Here is a 23529-nt window from a genome sequence, read left to right as displayed (position 1 = left end):
CTCATACGAAAATCAGCACATGCGTACCACGTCTCTTCCGGCTCACATACGCAGTCTCTCTGCCCCGCACATGCGCAGCAACTGAAGGGAAAGGAAGTGAATGCAGGGAGGCTGCAGACTCTGGAAAGGTCGGCTCAGGTTTCTCTCTCTCTTAAAGACATTGACATCCTTTGCTACCTCAGCTTGACACATTTATTTGTCTGGCTAAAAGGATGGCCTCTTTCCAAATGTTCACAATTAAAGGGCTGCTTTCCCCAGGAGATGGCTGACATTTAAGGGGACAGTCAATTAATATCAGAGAAATGTCCAGTGCTGTTATTTGGTACAGATTAGATATATTATTGATGGTTCTGTAACAAAGTACATTTATTATTATTTGTAGTTGTGTAATATTGTGCTGTAGATGTGTTATATATTTCCAGTCATCTCTTCCCTCAGAGGTTTGTTAGTCTTTGGATTTCTCTTCCACAGGGACCAGTGGAGTCTGGGGGTCACTGAATATATTCACCGCTGAGTTGGACCGATTTCTGGTTGACCAGTGAGTCGAGGGTTATGGGGAACCGGCAGGAAAATAGAGAGAAAGCTGCGATGAGGAGGGAGTTCTTCACTTGAGGATGGAATTCTCTACCTCAGAGGACTGTGGAGCCTCAGTCATAAAGTATTTTCAAGATCAAGATCAAGATTGATCCGTTTCTCGATATTGAAGATATCTAGGGATATGGGGGATAGTGTGGGAAAATGGTGCTGAGGTAGATCGGTAAATGAGCTCATTGAATGGTTGAGCAGGCTCGATGGGCCAAATGAACAACTGTAGCTCCGATTTGTTATAATCTGTGTCCTGGACAAGAAGCGGAGAGCAAGGATCTGTTGAGAGAGTGTGCGAGACAGAGATTTACAGCTCTTGGGGAATGGGCGACACAGTAGCACAGTTAGCACTGTTGCTTCACAGCTCCAAGGTCTCCGGTTCGATTCCCGGCCTGAGTCACTGATTGTGCGAGTCTGCACATTCTCCCCATGTCTTAGTGGGTTTCCTCCGGGTGCTCCGGTTTCCTCTCACCGCTAAAAGATTTGCAGATTAGGTTGATTGGCCATGCTCAATTGCCCTGAATGTCCAAAAAGGTTAGGTGGGGGTCACTGGGTTACGGGGGTAGAGTGGAGATGTGGGTTTAAGTAGGGTGCTCTTTCCGCAGGCCAGTGCAGACTCGATGGGCTGAATGGCCTCCTTCTGCACTGTAAATTATATGACAGCGGAAAGAATGTTCCATACAAACTAGAATTGTCTGTTCTGAATTTTTATCCTGTATTGACAGTGATGACTTTGTAAATTGTATTTCCAGGATATTAGAAGAGGAGGATTGATAGCCAGAAAACTTACTCATACCGAGATCTGATGGAGTCACTCGATTCATTGGAACCTGAAAATTAGCAGCCTTTGAATCAAGAAGGAGAAATTTTTGCCTAATCTGTCACCTTCGAAAAATTGTAAACATCAATGTGACTGGAAAAGCATCGAGACCCGCCCCCAAGTGAGAGTGTTCCAGAGCACTGACTGTGGAAAGAGCTTGAACCAATTACACAGCCTGAAAAATATCACACCATTCACAGCGGGGAGAGACTATTCACTGTGTGTGGTCAAGGCTTCAATTGATTGTCCAATCTGGAGAGACACAAGGACATTGTCACCATGAAGAAACCGTGGAAATGTGTGGACTGTGGGAAGGGATACAGAGCCCCATCTGTGCTGGAAGCTCATCGACGCAGTCACACTGGGGATAGACCATTCACTTGCCCTCGCTGTGAGAAGGGGTTCACTTGCTTGTCCCACTTGCAGTCACACATGCGCGTTCACACAGGGGAAAGGCTGTTCACCTGCTCTCAGTGTGGTAAAGGATTCAGTGATTCAACCACCCTGCAGACACATCAGCGAGTTCACACTGGGGAGAGGCCATTCGCCTGCTGTCAATGTGGGAAGGGATTTATTCAGCCATCCAGCCTGCAGAGACATCAGCGAGTTCACACTGGGGAGAGGCCATTCGTCTGCTCTCAGTGTGGGAAGGGCTTTACTCAGTTATCCACCCTGCAAACACACCAGCGAGTTCACACTGGGGAGAAGCCATTCACCTGCTCTCAGTGTAGGAAGGGATTCACTCAATTATCAAGCCTGCAGAGACATCAGAGGGTTCACACTGGGGAGAAGCCATTTACTTGCTCTCAGTGTGGGATGGGATTCGCTCAGTCAAGCAGCCTACAGACACACCAGCGAGTTCACACTGGGGAGAGGCCATTCACCTGCTCTCAGTGTGGGAAGGGATTCATTAACTTATCCAACCTGCAGGTACATAAGCGAGTTCACACTGGGGAGAGGCCATTTACCTGCGTTCAGTGTGGGAAGGGATTCAGTGATCCATCTACCCTGCGGACACACCGGCGAGTTCACACTGGGGAGAGACCATTCACCTGCTCTCAGTGTGGGAAGGGATTCACTCAGTTATCCAACCTACAGACACACCAGCGAGTTCACACTGGGGAGAGGCCATTCAGCTGCTCTCAGTGTGGGAAGGGATTCAGTCGCTTGTCCAACCTACGGGCGCACCAGCGAGCCCGCACCGGGGAGAAGCCATTCTCTTGCTCTGAATAGGGGACGGCATTCGGTGATCCATCCCAGCTGCAGGGACACCAGCGCGTTCATACTGGGCAGAGGCCATTCACAAGAGCTCAAAGTCGAAAGGGATTTTGTAATTCATTGTGCTGAGACATCAAGTTCACAATTGATCACAGGGGTTGGATTCTGTTATTGTTTCTGTTCTCGGTTACATTCGGGGCTGCATTTTGTTCATTCTGACAGTGGTCAATGGGGAGGGTCGGAATGTTTCTTTCTGCTGTACTGGCCGGTCTCACAACTTTGCTTCCAGTGGGCTGATGTTCTTTGAGCCTTGTTGCAATTACCTGGTTTCAAATTTCACAAAGATCACAGAGTGAAAGTGCATTTAAAGTAAGAAAATATTTCGTTTGCATTTCTGTTTGGAACCTTCACCCCCCTCCAAAGCAGCCACGTTGCTATGCAGGTGGGCTATGGTGGTTACATGGTTCTTTTCTTTTCTTTATCAAGAAGAAAACTAACAGGGTATGAGGGGCAAGTTGTCTTGAGGTGGACTGGGAAACTACATGGGAGACAGGGAATAGCTAATATTTCAGGAATTATTAAATCTATACCAGGGGTCAGTTAGCTCAGTTGGCTAGATGGCTGGTTCATGATGCAGAGCGACGCCAGCAGCACGGCTTCAACTCCTGTACCGGCTGAGGTTATTCAGGAAGGCCCCGCCTTCTCAACATTGCCCCTCATCTGAGGTGCGGTGACCCTCAAATTAAATCACCACCAGTCAGCTCGCTCCCAGAATATGGTCCTCCGAGACTTTGGCAACTTTCATTTCACATTTTACAAAATATTCCATAATTATATCAAGGGGAAGCGGATAACCAGGGCAGGGACTGGACCTAGTGGGGACCGAGGGTGTAATCTGTGCATCGAGCCGGATGACAATGGTAGGTTGTAAAGTGAGTACTTCAGATCTGTCATCCCTTTGGAGAAGGAAGATGTGGGTGAAGAATTCAGTCAGAGGGAGTGTGAGGTTCTTGAGCAGTTTGACATGGGGGGCGGGATTCTCCGATAATGGGGGGGCGGGCGGGATTCTCCGATAATGGGGCTAAGTGTTGACGCCGTCGTAAACGCCGGTGAGTTTTACGATGGCATCATCTGGCCACTAGCACGATCGTATTCCATCTGCCAGGCCCTGGCCCATTCACTTAACCTTTCCAAATCCCTCTGCAGACTTCCAGTATTACAGACCAGTGAAGTAGGGAAACTATTGGGTAAAATTCTGAAGAACGGAATCTATCTCCACTTGGAGAGGCAAAGTTTGATCAGGATAGTCAGCATGGCTTTGTCACAGGGAGGTCATGGATAACAAATTTGATTGAATTTTCTGAGGAGGTGACCAGGTGTGCAGATGAGGGAAGTGTAGTTGATGTAGTTCATATGAATTCCAGCAAAGCTTTTGACAAGGTCCCGCATGGTAGGCTGATAAAGACAGTAAAAGCACATGGGATACAGGGTAATGTGGCAAATTGAATCCAAAATTGTCTTTGTGATAGGAGACAGACGGTGGAGGTAGAAGGCTGTGTGACTGGAGGCCTGTGTCTAGTGGCGTACCACAGCGATCAGTGCTGGGACCCTTATTGTTTGTGCTCTATATACAATACAGAAGAAAATGTGCGGTGATGACAAATAAGTTTGTAGATGTCATGAAGATTGGTCGCGTGGTTGACAATGAAGAAGGAGGTCAGGTTGCAGGAGGATAAAGACACATTGGGCAGATCAATGGCAGATGGAATTTAACCCTGACAAGTGCGAGGTGATGCACTTTGGAGGGAGTAACACAACAAGGGAGCAGTCAATGAATAGCAGGAGACGAGGAAGCTCAGAGGAACAGAGGGATCTTGGGGTGCATGTCCACAAATCCCTGAAGGCAGCAGGATAGGTTAATGGGGTAGTTCAGAAGACATACGGCCCACTTGCCTTTATCAGACGTGGCATAGGTTATATGAGCAGGGAGATTATGTTGGCGATGTACCGGACTTTGGTTAAGTAATAGCTGGAATACTGTGTGCAGTTCTGGTCACCGCACAATAGGAAGGATGTAATTGCACTGGAGAGGTGCAGTGGAAATTCACCAGGCAGCACAGTGGTTAGCACTGTTGCTTCACAGCTCCAGGAACCCGGGTTCGATTCCTGGCTTGGGTCTTTGTCTGTGCGGAGTCTGCACGTTCTCCCTGTATCTGCGTGGGTTTCCTCCGGGTGCTCCGGTTTCCCCCCACAAGTCCTGAAAGACGTGGTGTTGGGTGAATTGACCATTCTGAATTCTCCCTCAGTGTACCCAGACAGGCGCCGGAATGTGTGACTGGGGGATTTTCACAGTAACTTATTTGCAGTGATAATGTAAACCTACTTGTGACACTAATAAAGATTATTAAAGGCTGTTGCCTGGGATGGAATATTTTACCTATGCAGAGAGTCTGGATAAGTTCGGGTTGTTTTCTAGAGCACAGAAGGCTGAGAGGGACCTGATCGACGTGTATAAAATTGAGGCTCAGTGACGGTGGATAGAAAGCAGCTGCTCTCATTAGTTGAAGTGTCAATAACAAGAGGACATGGAAATGAGGAAGAAAGTTTTCACCCAGAGGGTCTCAAACCGGCTGTGGTTAATTGTGCCAATGCAATTCAGTATGCAAAGTGAAATACTGGCGAATGAAAGTTTAAAACCCTCAAAACAACAAAGGCATTTGAATACTAACCTGGACCAGAGAAAGACGTTTGCCCAATTAAGGGGCAATTTAGCGTGGCCAATCCACCTACCCTGCACATCTTTGGGTTGTGGGGCGAAACCCACGCAAACACGGGGAGAATGTGCAAACTCCACACGGACAGTGACCCAGAGCCAGGATCGAACCTGGGACCTCGGCGGCGTGAGGCAACAGGGCTAACCCACTGTGCCACCGTGCTGCCCTTACAGAGTTCAGGATTGTAGATAATTGTGTAACCAGGAGTACGTTCTCTACAAATTGCGGTGTTTAGTAATTCGCACATCTGAATTGTGTGAGAGTGACGTCATCCTGTCTGTGTGTATTTGTCTTTCTTTACTTTAATAAATAGTCTTTAATAATTGTTACACGATGACTGGGCTATTTATTCTCACTGGGGTCTCGTTTGTCTCCTCACACCAAAACAAAATAAATCTATACACCGCCATGAACCGGTGTTCCAAGTTGGGATACCCAACAGATAACATTAGCATGCTTCATGACACCCTTCAGGATGTTCATCCACTTCAATGTCTTTTTCCCCACACTATCCCCATATCCCTTTGTGTTATTGGTGTTTAGAAATCTGTCAGTCTCTGCTGCTTTAAACACACTCAGTGACTGAGCTCCCACAGCCCTCTGGGGTAGAGGATTCCAAAGATTCACAACCCTCTGAGTAAAGAAATGTCTCCTCCGAGACCGGTCCTAAGTGGCTTCCCCCTTATTTTGAAATTGTGTCCCCTGGTTCCAGACTCCCCAACCAGGGGAAGCATCTCACCTGCACCCACCCTGTCTATTCCTTTCAGTATTTTATAAGTTTCTATGAGATCACCTCAGCTATGATTGAATGGCGGAGCAGATTCGATGAGCTGAGTGGCCTAATTCTGCTCCTATGTCTTATGGCCACCTCTCATTCTACGAAACTGTAGAAAATACAGGCCCAGTTTCCCCAAACTCTCTTCATAGGACAGTCCTGCCATCCCCGGAACAAGTCTGGTGAACCTTCATTGCCCTCGCTCTGTGGAAATAATATCTTTCCGAAGGTGAGGGGAGTAAAACTGCACACAGTACTCCAACTGTGGTCTAACCAAGGTTCTGTACAGTGGGTCTATTCTGGCCGGTCTCACGACTTTGCTTCCAGTGGGCTGATGCTCATTGACCCTGGGAGAGCACATTTCCACTGAAATGATTCACAAAAGCCGATGAAGGACATTTATTTTATCCTTGATAGTAAATCGTGTTCTTCCCCCACGACAGGTAGATCTAAAATAAATACATTTGTCTCTGATCTGTTAGAGTGTGTTAATGCAGAGATACCTACAATATATGGATATTGTGTGTGAAAATATGTATTATGTTAACTAGATGGAGCATCACAAACTAAAGTAAGGGGCATGATGGGTTTTGCTGACTTGAGCACATTAATCAGAGACACAGACAATGAGCTGCTGAGCCGGGCCTTTCATCAGTGGCACAGGCAGCAACGTGGAGTCCCTGTTAATTGAATTACTGAGTTAGAACCATACAGCGCAGAAGGAGGCCATTCGGCCCATTATGTCTGCACCAAACAAAGAACAAATGAGGAAATGAACAAAAGGGGATGGCACTGAAGCATGGTGGGTAGCTAGGCCAAGTCAGGAGTATTATGGTGAGGGGGATGGGTGATCACAGGGGCCTCAGGCAAAAGGAATGTGAAGGTAGCCTATTGGGACCAGTAATTGCTAAGATTACCTTATATGGCTAGGTTAAGGAATGTTAGAGAACCTATGGGAAACCCTACAATTGCCAAGTTACCTTATTTGGTCGTGTGTGTAACCTCATTTTTTTATACCAATGTATATGAGACAAAGTCTTTGTTCTATACCTCACTCACTCTGGGGATTCGACAAGACTCTGGCAGAGTGAGTCAGCTTGCAAGCTGCACAAATAAAGTAAATTGTTTTACCTACAATCCGACTCGTCTATTTACTGAGACCAGACTGAGGGCAAAAATTCTCATTTGGTGTCAGAAGTGGGATCTCAACAGACGATCACCGGTCATCTGCGAAATCAGAACTAAACTAGTCTTGGACGGAGAGGAAATGGGCCCACGATGTGAGTGGTTGGAAAATGACCATGTCGGTTTTCCTCTGTCTCGTAGTCTGATAAAAGTTTGATCACTCGCCCATGGTCAAGTAAGATCGTCTCGATGAGATCAAAGGTCAGTCTGGCGGATTAGAAAAATTAAATTTCAGTTGATGTAGGTACGACTGAGGGTCGATGAGAACCCGAGGGAATATCCTAGTGATAATTCAGTTAGAAACTGAGGGAATATCCTAGTGATAGTTCAGTTAAAAGCCGATTAGAGAACTGAGGGAATATCAGGGATAATTCAATTCCGTGTGTGTTGAAACTAGAATTGATTAAGTTAAATTGCATTCTTGGACTGTAGTGGCGAACAACGCAGTCTGAGGAATAGTTCGAGATTAGGGGGAATTGTTTAGATAACACCCAGGTAGTCCGTTACAAGCATCATGTGGTAAATACCCAGACCAAGGAAGAGACTTTAGGCAGTTTTCCGCAGCTCTAAATAAGAAATTGGGAGATGAATAGCTACTAGGAGGAACCAAAGATTTGGAAATCGTTAAGAAAATTCAGGAGAAAATCTGAAAAATGAATAGGGAATGAAGGCCAAAGAGTTAAATGGATTATGGAGGCAATATTGCCAAGAGGAGAAAGATAAAACCCTGTTATCAAATTGGCAAGAAAATGCCCCTAAAATGGCAATATCAATTAGAGAAGGGGGAACCAGAAGACTCTGGAAATCCTGAAAAAGGAGTATGCATTCAAAAAACGCGCACAGAAAATGAAATGAAAATCGCTTATTGTCACAAGTAGGCTTCAAATGAAGTTATTGTGAAAGGCCCATAGTCGCCACATTCTGGTGCCTGTTCGGGGAGGCTGGTACGGGAATTGAACCGTGCTGCTGACCTGCCTTGGTCTGTTTTAAAAGCCAGCAATTTAGCCCAGTGTGCTAAACCAGCCCCATCACAGAAGGAAAGGGAGATACCTAAAAGGGCAGACTCGAGTGAGAAGAGTGGACTACGTAGTTCAATGGCTGGCCTTGCATTGACAGAGGTAGATGACGACCTAGAGAATTGGACCATGTCCGGTAGGGTCCCGACGGCACTAGAGGCATTGCCTTCACCACCTCCAGCGCCACCAGGGTATCATAATTTATATCCAGTCGCTGTTCCCCAGATTCAATTCATGTTGGCCACTCCAGTCCCTTTAGACTCAGTCTCACAGGCCCAGACGATTATCCCTCCCCCTCTGGCCGATCGTCTAGTAGCTCCGGAGGCACCGCTGCCAGCTCCTTCAATTGATAGTTCAGGTCCTACTTCCTCACCCCGACACCCGTTAGAAAAGGGAAACCCCGTTATACAAGCCCAGTTGGGTGGAGGACCCGATCTCGGACTATGAAAAAGGCATCTTGAGACCATCCGGAAACAATTACGCCTACGACCTAGATCCTTTAAGGCCAAGATGACAGGACAGAAAATTCTGTTACCACGTGACGAGGACCGGGACGGTTCTGAAGAACCGGAGCCCCCCATATCGGAAGGGGAGGACTCAGATGCTTCTGAAGAGGAATCTCCCCTACCTACACCACCTTTGACGCCCCCTAGCGAGACTCCGAGACAGTTACCGATTAGGAAAATGCCCAACCCTGATGTCGCTACATCGGCAGCTCAGCCCACGATCGATGTTTACTTTCCGTGAGACCCAGTGAGATGATGGCTATTCTACCTGCAATCACAGACAGGAAGAAATTCCATGATGCTTTTGTGGACTATCTGAGAATCACCATCTCAGTTTATCAAGCAGACTCTAGGGACCTCTGGGCCCTAGTCCAACAGGTCTTAACCCCAGCCGAATACCGCAGTCATCTCAACCATTTGAATTATGCCGACCACGCGGCACTTCAACAGGCCCATGCCCTGGACGATGATAGACCGGCACAAATCCTGAATGCACTAAGTGCCACGTTTCAAAAGCCCATAAACATCTCTGCCATCCTAGATATCAAACCCACAAAGACTGAGGAGCCAGAGGAATTTCTGGAACGCTTTAATGAAATCTACCGTGGGCAATCAGGCAACTTACCGTATCAAAATGGTCAGAATTCCCCTCAATATTGCGCCACGTTAATGCATTGCCTACCACCTTCCGTGGCCACCGCTGTGAAATGGAATAACATGAATTGGACAGAGAACGACCCTTCCCAGATGGCCCAGGCAGTTAGATTTTACTGGAAGGAGGGCGAGTACAAGAAGGGGGCCCAGTTACAAAAAAAGAGAGTATGTAATGAAAAAGGATGATCCGAGACCCCAACCGAGCGCAGGTATGGTGGCTTACCAGCTGGAACCCCAATATTGTGACCTCGGGTGGGTGGATCAACACGGGGGAGGATATCAAACCCACCCAAATGGATCTTCAGCCCCTCTCCATGGCCCGCCGTATGCACCAGCAATCTTGCAACTGCCACTCCCTCTGCGGGGCCATAGGTCCACCGGAAGAAGGCCGGATATAGAGGGAATAATTCATGTTTCAACTGTGGCCACGCAGATCACTGGCATCAGGAATGTCCATTTAGAAGACAGGTGGCAGGAGGAGGATACCCGACGCAAAGGAGGGGGTACCCACCAAGGGGAGAGCAGACGAGGTACACCGACTTCTCCCAAACAAACCCCTTCCATCACAAGACTCTGGCGAGCCAATTTAGTCATACGGACTCTCCATTCGGACAGAGAACCCATCGTTTCTCTGCAGATAGGAGATCAACATTACCCATCTATGATCGACACCGGAGCAGCCATGTCTTCAGTGCAATCGGAACTCCAGCTACCACTATCCGACCACACCCAGCATTTGTCGGGGTTCCAAGGCAGGTGCGTCAGTATCCCATTTCGGAACCGGTGAAGGCAACTTATGAGAATGAGTCGACAGATCATCAATTTGTGGTCACCACCGGATTGGACTGCAATTTGTTGGCCCGAGATCTACTGTGTATCTTCCAGCTGCGGCTGGAATGCGGGGACAAGGGGATAATGGTTCAATCATGGAGGCCGAGACAACAGTGTTATGTCTCTACTACACCCCAGTGGTGGACGTTGGACATAGAACATTCGCTGTCCCAAGTTACCCTGGCTTATGACAGAACCGGACAGAGCCGGGAATTAGAGGACAAATATCGGTCGTTAGTTGGGACCAGATGGCCAATCACGATTACAGCCACAGTCACGGGACAAGAAGGTACAGCCGTCTTTGTTACACTACCACCACATTTATGGCAACAATCCGCCTCCGTGGCCCCCCATATTACACGCCAGGCCCACAACCCATACCATGCCAAGGATCTGGGGCTTATGGTAAGGAGGGCGGTGGACCAATCGGATCTGACAGAATATGCACTCCAGGTACTGCCAGACGGCACTTCCATACGGTACTCCGAGGCCCGAGACGGTTAACACCCGACTCCAGCATCATCTGGGGCGCGACGTTTTGGAATATGTTAACCCTCAGGTTTGGGCGGATCACCCGTCACAGGTGGGACAGGCGGAGGTTACACCCATTAAGGACCATGTGACTCCGCCCTCCATTCGACAAAGCCCCTGAAACCCCAAGCCATCCCGTCTATAGCCAGATTAATCCAAGGACTGTTGCAACAGGGGATCCTTGTCCCGTGCCTATCAGAATGTAACACACCCATACTTTGCGGTGTCCAAACCAGGCAAACCGGACCAGTACCGGCTAGTACAGGACTTGCGTTCAATTAATGCCATCGCGCAACCATTACATGCCCTCGTCCCTAATCCCGCCCACATACTGGCTCAAATCCCAGCCTGAGCCCGGGTCTTCGCCATAGTCAAACTCCAACACGCTTTCTTTGCTCTCCCACTCGCGCTTGAAAGCCAGTATTTGTTTGCCTTCACCTACAATGGACAGCAGTATAACTGGACCCGACTTCCACAGGGATTTGTTAACTCACCCATTCTCTTCTCCAGATGTCTGCAGACTCAACTCCAGACTCTGAATTTGAAACATGGTTCCACTCTCGTACAGTACGTAGATGACCTGTTGATAGTCAGCCCCGATGAGCCCAGTAACAGGGAAGATGTGATACAATTATTAAATCACCTATCCTCACTGGGCTATGTTGTTTCACAATCCCAGGTACTGGTGGCCCAGACAAAAGTCAAGTTCCTGGGAATCCTACTCACAGCCACAGAAAGAAGTCTCGAAACCAGTTGAATTGAACCTATGTGCCAACTCCCCGCCCCTACCACAGCCAAGGAGGTCCGTCACTGGCTGGGCATGGTAAATTATTGCGGGCAGTGGATACCAAACATCGCTGTCTATACTAAGCTGCTGATGCCTTACACCAGCAAGGAATGGACTTTTACTCTCGCCACCGAGGCCCTCGAAGCCTTCCGTCTCTTAAAACAGGCCTTATTACAAGCCCCAACCCTGGACAGGCCCTTATATGATCGACCGTTCCAGTTGTACTGCACTATTACTGAGACCAGACTGAGGGCAAAAGGAACGTAAATTCTCACAGAAACCTCCACGGGTCCACCCCTCCCATTTCCACCATTAGCCCAGCCAACGCCTTCACCCCCCCCCCCCCCCCCCCCCCACTGATGGGACCAGAGAGCGCAGCCGTGACCTGTCTAACCTTGGCTCCTGCACCAAGTTCCAACCCCACTTAGTTTGTGTGTGTCCAAGTCGGGGACAGCCCCAAACACCTTCTTTGCGAATGCCACATCGTCCCAATTGGGACCGTATACACTTACTAGCGCCACTAACCTCCCCTCCAGTGCCCCTGTCACAATCACATACCTACCTCCCTGATCTGCAACCACCTTCTCCATCTGGAAGCGTACTCTTTTGCTGACCATTACCGCTATCCCTCGAGCCCTTCCGTCAAATCCAGAGTGAAACATCTGACTAACCCAGCCCTTTTTAAGTCTCACCTGGTCCTTCACCCTCAAGTGAGTCTTCTGCAGCATTGCTACATCAGCTTTCAAACCTTTAAGATGCGCAAGCACCCTTGACCTCTTGACTGGACCTCCCAACCCCCTCACGTTCCACATGACTATCCTAACTGAGGGTCTCTCACTCCCCCCCCTTCTTAACCACCATCATCATACCACCAGGCTCTGCCCCATGAGCCTTACCCACCCCTATCCATTATTAACATCGAACCCCCCCCCCCTCCCAGAATCCCCCCCCTGCACTTCCTCTCGAAAAAAAGTCTCCCTGTATCGATCCCCCCCCCCCTCTGCTCGGCTCGTAGGCCCATCAAAACTTGCCAACCAGGCTCCAATGTCCGCAGCCCTCCTCTCACCTCACCTCCGTTCACTAGCCAACTTTAGTTAGCTTGCACAGGTTCCTCCCCCCAAGGTATACTGTCACCTCCCACCCAGCCCCAGAGAAAAACAACAATCCATCCCATACAATTCATTAAAATAACATATAACCATCGCAACACAGAATACCAATGAACCCAAACAATAAAAACTCTGTGACAATGTGAAGTAAAGAAAATTACAATACACGACAATGAAAAGAAAGTTACAGCATTTATACATTTTCCAGCTCCCCAACCACAGTCTCTCTTCCAGCTCCGCTCCTCACGTCTGTCCCAACCGCCTCCACTGTTATACGTCACCCTCCGCTTCGCCGGGTATACCACACCTTGTTGTAAATGTTGCCTTTACTCGGCCGAATGGTGCTCGTCTCTTTGCCAACTCCACTGTCAAGTCCTGGTAAACCCAAACTCCACACCATCCCACTGCACCTCGCGCTTCTGCTTCGCCCAGCTTAACACCTTCTCCTTCATGTGGTATTTATGGAAGCAGATAATTACTGCTCCTGGCGGTTCATTTACTTTGGGCTTTGGCCTTAACGACCGATGAGCTCGGTCCAGCTCAAACTGGGAGGGGTTCTCACTCTCCCCCATCAACTCCGCCAGCACCTTAGCAAAGTACTCTGTTGGCCTTGAGCCCTCTGTCCCTTCGGGCAAGCCCACAATTCTCAGATTTGCTCGGAGTCCTCTGTTAGCCTCCACCACCCTCTGCATCTCGTCCCACATCGAGGTGAGCTGGTCGCTGTGCTGCGACACGGCCTCCTCCACTTCCTTCATCTTCTTGCCCTGCTCGCTCACCTCGGCTGATGTCTTTTTGCCACAGCTACCCTCACCGGGGCAATTGCCTCCTCCACCAATGATCTCAGTGCGACCGCCATCTCCTTCCTCAAAGCCTCCATGTGCCTCGCAAACTGCTTCTCCAGCTCCACAGCCATCACCTCGGTCATCTGTTCCACCGTAAGCAATGCGGCCCCACCTTGCGGTCCGGCATCTGCCATCTTGTCAGTGCTTTTGTTGGTCCTCTCATTCGATGGCGAACCCACGTTTCCTTCTTCGCCGCTGCTTTTTGCATCTTTTTTTCCCCCCAGTGATTGGTGTCATTCTTTTATTTAATGATGTGATATTCCCAATGAGAGAGTGACCTCGAGGAATTGAGCTGAGTTCTAACTGTACCATCAAGCAACATTGCATAATATTATGTATTAAAACCCCATTCCTGTTTGTTTCAGTCTGGTCAATGAACTTAAACTATGTGACGATGGAGCAATATAGGAAATGATAGAGGCAATGATTCAATAACAGTCCTGCTGATATTGTCTCTTTAAACATTTCAAATTCTTTTTTTAAATAAATTTAGAGTTTCCAATTATTTTTTCCACCTCCCCAGCGCGCTTGCTTAATCCGTCTCAGCTGGAGGTCTGAGTCAGCCTGCCATCGGCGGCGAGACTTTTCCCCCCCCTCACCGCACCCACTGTCCGATCTCCCGCGTCTCGCGTTCAGGGAGTGAGCAGCCAGCTTCCGTCCTCCTCCACCACCCTCGGCACCACCAGCAGCAGCTCACAGGGATCCTGGGCGATCTGGTCCTGCAGGAACTTCCTCAGTTCCTCCTCATTCCCGATTGGAACTGGGGCCTTTAGTTTGGAGTCCAGGTTGTAGTAGGCCCCGTTGATTTGCCTGACTGCCACCCAGTGCTTGCGCTGGATGGGGAGCGAGACAAAGCCCAGCGTCATGTTGGAGGGAATGTTGAGGATGAAGCCATGGACCCGGCTCAGCACCAAGCTGCTGAGCGACTTGCGTTTATCCCACCAAATCGCAGCGAGACCTTGAGTTAGCAAGGCGGCCATGAGGACGTTGACATCATAGTTCCCAGTTCCTAACAAACTGCGATGTGGATTCACCAGTGAGTCGGGAGCCAGCTGGCCGCTCAGCCCGTCCAGCTGCTGCTGGGTGAAGAGCGGCTGCTGCAGGAGGTTGTTGAGGGCATGGAGGGCGCAGAGCTCCAGGCGCTGCCGCTCGTGGTACAGCGGAGGGGGGGGCTCCGACATCCCCACACCCGGGAAGGGCTCCGACATCCCCACACCCGAGGGGGGCTCCGACATCCCCACACCCGGGAGGGGCTCCGACATCCCCACACCCGGAGAGTGAGGACAGGCCGCCAGGTGAGTCACTGCCAACCCCGAGGATGAGCCATTCCCGACCAGGCCCGGACGGAGAGCCCTTTTTTATCTTTTAACGACTTATTGTTTTTCTTTTTCTTCCTTCAATCTAAAAAAAAAGTCTTCAAAAATATTTTTTTAAAATATTCCTCAAAACGTCCCCCGGGACCGGATTTCCGACTTCTTAAAAAAACACACTCTAGGCGGGAGCCACCCGGTGTGGAACATCTCCACTACATTGCGCCCTGGCTTCGGGCCTGCCGCCTCATCCTCAGTTTGGCTCCACCCCCGTTGCTCCAAATGCGTGCGTCCGGGCCCGACACCTCAGCTCCGGCCGCCAGACACTCGCGTGGGGTTCCTCGCCGGTTCTGAAACCGGCCCGGCTGGACGCCCGGGACAGCCCCAAAGGCTGCCGGAAATCGGAGGTGGGGGGGGAGCAAAAAAACGGGGAAACCCCCGAAATCGGCATAGACAGTGGCCAACAGCGGGAGCTCCTCGAGGACAGAGACTTGGACTCTTTCCACAGTCAGTCCCCTGGAACACTCTCACTCGGGTGCGTGTGTCTCGGTGCTTTTCCAGTCACACTGATGTTTAAAATCTTTTGATGCCGTCAGATCGGGCAAACGTTTCTCCTTCGAGGTTCAAAGTCCGATGATACTCAGATCCCAAGGTATCGAGTGACTCTGTAAGACCGAGACGTGACAATTGAGATTTCTGTCTGTAATTCCTCCTCTTGTAATATCTGTAAAAGGAGTTTACAAAAGTCAACACTCAGTACAGGATAGAAATTCAGAACAGAGAATTCTTGTTTCTATGGAACATTCCTTCCTCTCATTCCCCAATACCTATTCCCCATACCTAGTCTCCAGGGAGTGGACTCAGAGGGATGGAGTGTCAGAGCTGTGAGTACAGAAACCTTATCTCGGGGATTCACAGCCGAGTCTCCAGGGAGCGGACTCGGAGGGGCAGGGTATCGGAGCAGTGACTGTAGGAAGGATGAGCTGGCTGACCACTGCACCCTGGTACAGGAGGCCATTCAAGCGGGGGGAGGAAGTGGTAGTTGTCGGGGATTCTATAATTAGGGGAACTGATAACATCCTTTGGAAGCAGGACCGAGAGTCCCACATGGTATGTTGCCTGCCCGGTGCCAGGGTGAGGGGCATCTCTAACTGGCTTGAAAGGATATTGGAGAGGGAGGGGGGAGGATCCAGTTGCTGTGGTCCACATTGGGACAAACAACATTGGCAAGACTAGGAAAGAGGACCTGTTTGGGAATATCAGGAATGAGGCACAAAATTAAAGAACAGGTTCTCAAGGGTTATAATCTCTGGATTATTACTCGAGTCACGTACAAATTTGGCACAGGGATGAGAAAATTACAGAAGTAAACACTTGTCTAAAGGAGTGGTGCGGGAACGAGGGGTTCCATTTCATGGGGCACAGGCATCAGTATTGGGACAGGAGGGATCTGTACCGTTGGGACAGTCGCCACCTGAACCGATCTGGGACCAGTGTCCTCGTGGAAAGGATAAATAGAGAGGTCAGAAGGACTTTAAACTAATAAATGGAGGGGGAGGGGACAGCCTCAGGGGAACTCAATACAGTTCCAAAAACAAGTAGCAGGATGGTCTGGACTGGACAAATATACCGGTTATAAAGTTTACAGGAGGGACGGAGAATATGGCAGAGGGGGTGGAGTAGCCTTACTGATTGGAAATACTATCACCTCAATGGTGAGGATTGGATTTGTTAATTGTCACGTGTACCGAGATACAGTGAAAAGTATTGTTCTGTGTACAGTTCAGATAGATCATTCCATACATGAGAACAATACATAGGGCAAACATAAATACACACGGCGCCTTCTCCTCCTCCAAAATAGCCCCGTAAACCGCCAATACTACCCCTTCCCCAGTCCCCCTGTCGTCAGCACCTCCTCCAGCAATGTGGAAGCTGGTTCTACTGGGAAACTCTGTATCTCCTTTCTGGCAGTCTCGAATCTGCAAGTATCTAAATATTTCCCCTTGCTCCAGCCCATACTTCGCTCCCAGCTCCTTTAATCCCGCAAAATGACCCCCAAGAAATAAATCTTTTCGTGTCCTCATTCCTTTCCAATCCCATCTCCGAAAATTTCCAATCCCACTTCCCTGGCTCAAATCTATGGTTGTCCTCTCCTTTCTTAAGGAAAAAGTCGACATAGCTTTTTTGCAGGAAACTCATCTGGATGATGAGGAACACTTTAAATTGAGGCGGGATTGGGCGAGGCAGGTTTTTTCATCTCCTTTTCATCAAGTAGCAGGGATGTGGCAATCCTTATTAATAAAAATATCCCTTTTAAGGTTGAAACCTGCACCAAGGACAAAGGAGATAGATATGTGATCATTAGAGGTTCAGTGCATGGTGATGTTGCTTCAATAATGAATGTTTATGGATCCCTGAATTACTCCCCGGAGTTCATTACTAAGGCCTTTGTGCATTTTGCAGAGTTAGCTTCAACTAAGTCTTTTATGGTTGGCGACTTCAACTGCCACTTAAATCCTCTGGTAGATAAACTCCCGGTTACCAGGAACAGCCCCCCCCCCCCCCCCCCACCCCCCCCCCCCCCCCCCCCCCCCCACCCCCGCCGCAAGCTAGGGCATCGGCCTTTACTTGTGAGAAGGTGGGTTCTGTGGATGTTTGGACAACGTTGCACCTGAGGGGCGGAGATTTTACCTTCTTATAGCCCTAATCAATGTCATACTAGAATCAACAACATTTTTATGTCAAGGACGATCCTACACCTAGTGTCCTCTTGCACCGTCGTGACCATCGATTGTGGACCATCCCCCTGTTTCTCTGGAATTCTACTCGAGAGTTCACCACAGGTCGAGAATGTGGAGGTTTGCTGCCTCTCTGATAAGAGATACTTCATTTACTAAGCATTTTAAGAACGAGTTTGAGTTCTTCCTTTGGGTTAACTCGACCCCTGGTATTCCCCCCTCCATTTTATGGGAGACATGTAAAGTTTATGCTCGAATGCTGAAGAACCAGCAATGTCTGGGGGTTTGTTTCACGAAGGGCGAGCAGAATTATAAAGAGATCTCTAATAAGCTATTGCTGAAGGAGCTTAATGAGACAAGAGTGGTTTTGGATTCCCTATTGATGCAGCAGGTCAAGAAAGGTTTGCGAGGCAGATGTACGACTTTGGGAATAAACCGAGCAAATACATGACCTGTTTGACAAAGAAAAAGGCCGACATTGGAACAATTCCCTCTGTGCGGCTTGGGGGAGGGAAAAGGGTTGTGAGGAGAGAGGAGATAAACAGGGATTTGGGGAATTCTATGCAAGATTATAAAGTCTCTGAAGTCTGGTGAAGTGTTGCTGGATATGGAGCATTTATTCTCTTCCCTGAGGCCTCAGAAAGCCAGTGTGAGCCTCTTAATGCTCCCCTTTCAGGGGAAGAGGTTTCAAAGGCCATGAAGGAGCTGCAGCCGGGTAAAGCACCGGGACCGGAATGGCTGTGGGTGTGAGTTTTATCGGGAGCTTGAGGATTTGTTGTTGGACCCTTTGATGGGTATGTATTGTCACTCTTTTGACTCAGGGATGCTGCCATCGACTGTTCGGGAGGCTACTATCTCTTTGATTCTGAAGGACCCAGAGGAGTGTGCCTCTTATTGGCCAATATCTCTTTTGAACCTTGACTTCAAATTACGATCTAAAGTTTGGCGAGAAGGCTGGAGGACATCCTTCAAACAATCGTGCGGGTCGGGGGGACCAGTCTGGGTTTATAAGGGGGAAGACATTCCAGTAACAATGTTGGAAGGTTGCTGAATGTGATTCAGGCTTTTCAGAAATACACAGTGAATGGGCTGGTGATCTCCTTCGATGCAGAGAAAGTTTTTGCTCGAGTCGAATTATCTGGTGCGTACAGTTCGAGGCTTCGGATTGGGTGAGGATTATGTCGCGTGGATTTAATTGTTAGATTAAAGGTAAAATCGCCAAGGTCCCAGATGACCATAGGCTGCTTTCCCCATTGAGAGGTATATCTGACTGGTGGTGATTTAACCTGAGGATCAACACACCTCAGGCACGATACAAGGTTGAGAAGCTGGTGCCTTCATGAATAACCTCAGCCGGGAATTGAAGCCTCCCTCCGCATCACAAACCAGCTGTCCAAACAACTTGAGCTGAACCGGCCCCTGTTATATTACAGGCTGGTCAGGGGCAGGGCTCATGGATGGTTTATAGTTGTCGTATTTGAGCTTCAGAGAGTCTCGACAAATAAATGTGTGAAGCTGAGGGAGCAAAGGATGTCAATGTATTTAAGAGAGAGAGAGAGAGAACTGGGCCAAGCTTTGCAGAGTCTGCACCCTCTCTGGATTCACTTCTTTTCCCTTCAGTTGCTGCAAGTGACCAATTGAAGGTGAGAATGAAAAATAAATGGAAAAGGGGAAAAAAAGAAAGTGTTTTACTCACAGATGTTGCGGACAGGAGGACGTTTCAGTCTGTATGATGTTCAAGCTCCATTCACACAAAGCCCGCGCTGATTGCCTGGAGGACCAGAGTCCTTCCGGTCATCCAACCCTTCCCATTGGTCAACGCCTCAGCAGAAAGGTCAGCGGTGCACATGCGCAGTCTTTCTTCTCCCTCGGACATGCTCAGTCCCGGGCCGGGGAAATCACCGAGAGGCTTCTTGTTCTGGCAGAAGCTGTCAGCCGGTTGCCTGGAAACATTGTCTCGAGGAGGGGGGACAATGAGTGAGGCGGAGGAAGGTTGTTGACCAATGGGTAGAGTTGGTGAACCGGAAGGACTCTCTTCCACCATCCAATCAGCTCCCCCGTTGTTCGAACGTGGAAGCTGGACAATGAGGAAAACTGGGGCTTCACACAGACTGAAAACGTCTTCCTGTCTCCAACATCTGTGAGTAAAACACTTTCTTTTCTGCCCCTTTCCGTTTCTTTTCTCATTTTCACCTTCAATCCCCGTTTCTGTCACTAAGCTAGTCCCACTTGCCAGCATTTGGCCCATATCCCTCTGTACCCACCCTGCCCATGTAACTTCTAACTGCTTTTTAAAGGACAAATTTGTACCCGTCTTACCACTGCCTCTGGCAGCTGTTCCAGATGTTCACCACCCTCTGTGTGTACTTCTCCTCTGGTCTCTTTTGTATCTCTCTCCTCTCACCTTAAACCTATGCCCTCTAGTTCCCTCCTCTTCCTTAGGGGGAAATGTTGACTATATACCTTGGGCGCGATTCTCTGCTCCCACGCCGGTTGGGTCGCCAGATTTCCCCGCGACGCCGGTCCGACACCCTCCCGCGATTCACCCAAGCGGCAAGAACGTCCCCGTCGAGTTCCGCACGGCTCAGGCCGGAGAATCGCCCGAGACACCCAAAATGGCGATTCTCCGCCACCCCCGCTATTCTCAGGCCGGATGGGCCGATGGCGTGACCCCAGTTCACGCCATCGCCGTTCACACCTGCTATTTAAAGTCGTCAGCCAGTCGTGCTGGCTGACGCCGACCAGTGAGGAGGTGAGCGGACTGTTCCGCAGCTCCTGGAGATCGGGTCGGCTTCCCCGAGAAGGCTGCGGCCAACGGGGGGATGAGGGAGAGTGTGCAGGTGGGAGAGGGGATGAGGGAGAGTGTGCAGGTGGGAGGGGGGATGAGGGAGTGTGTGCAGTTGGGAAGGGGGATGAGGGAGAGTGTGCAGGTGGGAGGGGGAATGAGGGAGAGTGTGCAGGTGGGAGGGGGGATGAGGGAGAGTGTGCAGGTGGGAGGGGGATGAGGGAGAGTGTGCAGGTGGGAGGGGGGGATGAGGGAGAGTGTGCAGGTGGGAGGGGGGATGAGGGAGAGTGTGCAGGTGGGAGGGGGGATGAGGGAGAGTGTGCAGGTGGGAGGGGGGATGAGGGAGAGTGTGCAGGTGGGAGGGGGGATGAGGGAGCGTGTGCAAGTGGGAGGGGGGGATGAGGGAGAGTGTGGATGGAATCGTCCATCCACGGATGTCAGCCGCCCTGATATGGCAGGACGGTGACGGGGACACGGCCGCAGGTTGCCGTGTGGCTGATGGGCACAGGCGACTGGCACACTGGTGAGGAGTATGGTGTGAACTGACCGTTGGACGCAGACAGTGACCAGATGTTAGGCTGGGTGCGTATCTGCAGCGCGACCATCCCACCGGGGCACACAGGTATCCCATGCAACCCGGCTGGCGAGGTGTGGAAGAACCTCCATGTAACATGTTGTTTCTCTGCCCCCTCCACCCTCCTGCAGGTCACCATGTATGCCAACCAGACAGCGATGTTCACTGCCGTGGTTGGAGCCGCAGCTCTGGAGTTTGCCATCCGGCAGCGTAGAGTCAAACGGCCCACAGTGGCTACAGATGCAGCGGTTGCTGCTGCAGCAGAGGGGATGGCCGTGGAGTGGCCCATCGTCGCCGCGCAGGCCGCAGGCGCTCACGACCCGAATGTACAGGGGGATGCCGAGGGGAACATTGACCCCCTGACGGCGAGGAATGCAGAGGAAGTGCTTGGGGAGGAGGAGGAGGAGGAGGAACAGGAGGATCCACTGATGGTGGTGCCAGGGCGCCACAGGCGTCCAGCAAGGCCGAGGGTGTACCGTGTCAGAATGTCGTTCGAGGCCCTACCGGACATCACATGCAGGAGGAGACTACGGTTCAGCAGGGAGACGGTCGCACATATATGCCACCTCTTGGCGCACCTCGCACCACTTGGAACTGGTGGAGGACATGCGTTACCAGTCTCCGTCAAGGTGACGGTGGCCCTAAACTTTTATGCGACCGGTTCCTTCCAGGCGCCGAGCGGGCACCTCTCCGGAATATCACAGGCATCGGTCCACAGGTGCATCAGGGCCGTCACCGACGCTTTGTACTCCATCGCGGACAAGTACATAAAATTCCCCGAGGACCGAGCACAGCAGGAAGCACGGGCACGTGGATTCGCCAAGGTGGCCGGGATACCGATGGTCCAGGGTGTCATCGATGGTGTGCACGTCCCCATGCACCCACCTGCAGACAACAGGGAAGTGTTCATGAACAGAAAGGGCGCGTACTCCATGAACATTCAGGTGGTGTGCGACCCCCACATGAAGATCATGCACGTGTGTGCAAAGTACCCCGGGAGTGTGCATGACGCCTACATTCTGGCACAGTCATTCATCCCCGCAATGTTCGATGGATGTCCCCCCCGGCTGAGGGGCTGGTTGCTCGGCGACAAGCGCTATCCGTTGAGGTCATGGCTGATGACGCCAATACGGAGGCCTCAGACCAACGCGGAGAGCCTATACAATGAGGCACATGCAGCAACCTGGGGCGTGGTGGAGCGGTGCTTCGGCCTGCTGAAGATGCGATTCAGATGCCTGGACCGCTTCGGAGGGGCCCTGCAGTACCGGCCCGACAGGGTCGGTCGCATGGTTGTGGTCTGCTGTGCGCTGCACAACATTGCCATGCAGAGGGGAGATGACCTGGTGGAGGAGTCGGAGGGAGGAGGACCCGACGGCACCGGAGGTAACGCAAACGAGGGGGGTGGGGAAGAGGAGGATGTGGAGGAGGAGGATGATGGCGCGCATCAGGATGAGGGGAGGGGCGCAGGACACAGACACTGTTCGCGTGCTGGTTACGTCCAGGAGGCTGCACGACAGCACCGCCGCGGACAGCGGGCACGCGACGTGTTGGTGGCCACACGGTTCACGCACTGTGGGGGTGGGATTCGCTGAACACTGCCACTTGCACCGTCACTCCTGCACACGGGCACCACACAGCAACCCCCCCCGGCACTGGCCCTGGGGAACATAAAGATTTGGGGTTCGTTAGACACGGTGGGGGGTGTATGGTGGTTGTGGGTGCCCAGTGTGAGGGGGGGAGGGGAGCAAGGGTGCAGTGGCATGAGTGTGTGGGGGGAGGGGATCGAGGCTGCAGTGGGCAATGTGTGAGGGAGACTATGACGGGTTGGGGGGGCGGGGTGGGGGGGGTGAGGACATGCAGGGTTGTCTCACTTCTGCACCTCCGAGCTGGGTGTCGCGACCTCCCGGGTGGCGGATCCCCCAGCGAGGTCCAGGGCCCTCTGCTCGTGAACGTTTAGGGGGTGCAGCACAGGGGACCCCCCTCCGGTTCTCAAACACTCTCGCTGGTTGTGAGCTGTCTTGTCCTGGGGTGGGTGGGGGTTGGATAAAGCATCACAATTAGGCGGGTATCATCAGGGCGTGCAGATATAAACTACATTTTTGCTGGTTCAGGAGACAGCACACCATGGCATCGCTCCGGGGGGGGGTCTTGGGGCTCATGTGGGTCGAGTAAAGCGTTGGGCACCTTGAACCTGCCCAAACCCCCCCCGATGCCCCAATCCCCCCGACCCCCCTCACCACTGCACCTGATGCTCCAACGCCCCCCTGACCCCCCACCACTGCACCTGATGCTCCAACCCCCCCTGACCACCCACCACCCCACTTCCCCCCCCTCATGCCGGGGGGGGAGGGGGGCCCTGGGGACACCCTCATGGCACTTACCCTCGCAGCCCGAGTGAGGTCGTGCAGTTTCTTCCGACACTGCTCCCCCGTCCGGTGGGTCTGCCCCACAGCGGTGCCAACCTCACGCCAACCGCACCTCACCGC

General features: G+C 51.0%; 2 protein-coding genes and 1 pseudogene across 2 annotated transcripts in view; 2 read left to right on the top strand and 1 right to left on the bottom strand.

The window, feature by feature from the left end:
* The first annotated feature begins 23 nt into the window (after positions 1-23).
* The window catches only part of LOC140422099 (uncharacterized), a 63610-nt gene continuing 40104 nt past the window's right edge, over positions 24-23529 (top strand). Inside the window, exons 1-3 of the mRNA XM_072507115.1 lie at positions 24-128; positions 1338-2574; positions 3047-3053. Coding sequence (XP_072363216.1) covers positions 1685-2574; positions 3047-3053 — 897 coding nt within the window. The 5' untranslated portion in view covers positions 24-128; positions 1338-1684. The remainder of the gene's footprint in view (positions 129-1337; positions 2575-3046; positions 3054-23529) is intronic.
* LOC140422043 (putative nuclease HARBI1) lies at positions 6901-22759 on the top strand. The gene is made up of 2 exons (XM_072507021.1): positions 6901-7452; positions 21175-22759. The coding sequence occupies exon 2, from the start codon at positions 21181-21183 to the stop codon at positions 22633-22635; it is 1455 nt and encodes a 484-aa protein (XP_072363122.1). The 5' UTR covers positions 6901-7452; positions 21175-21180; the 3' UTR covers positions 22636-22759.
* On the bottom strand, positions 12935-19535 carry LOC140422093 (josephin-2 pseudogene; annotated as a pseudogene).

This window comes from Scyliorhinus torazame, chromosome 5 (genome assembly GCF_047496885.1).
Source record: "Scyliorhinus torazame isolate Kashiwa2021f chromosome 5, sScyTor2.1, whole genome shotgun sequence".
NCBI lineage: Eukaryota > Metazoa > Chordata > Chondrichthyes > Carcharhiniformes > Scyliorhinidae > Scyliorhinus > Scyliorhinus torazame.
The sequence above is the reverse complement of the archived record's forward strand: the minus strand, read 5'-3'. Positions and strand labels throughout refer to the sequence as shown.

Coding starts and splice junctions, on each gene's coding strand:
- LOC140422043 (XM_072507021.1), top strand. CDS start 21,181: ATGTATGCCAACCAGACAGCGATGTTCACTGCCGTGGTTGGAGCCGCA.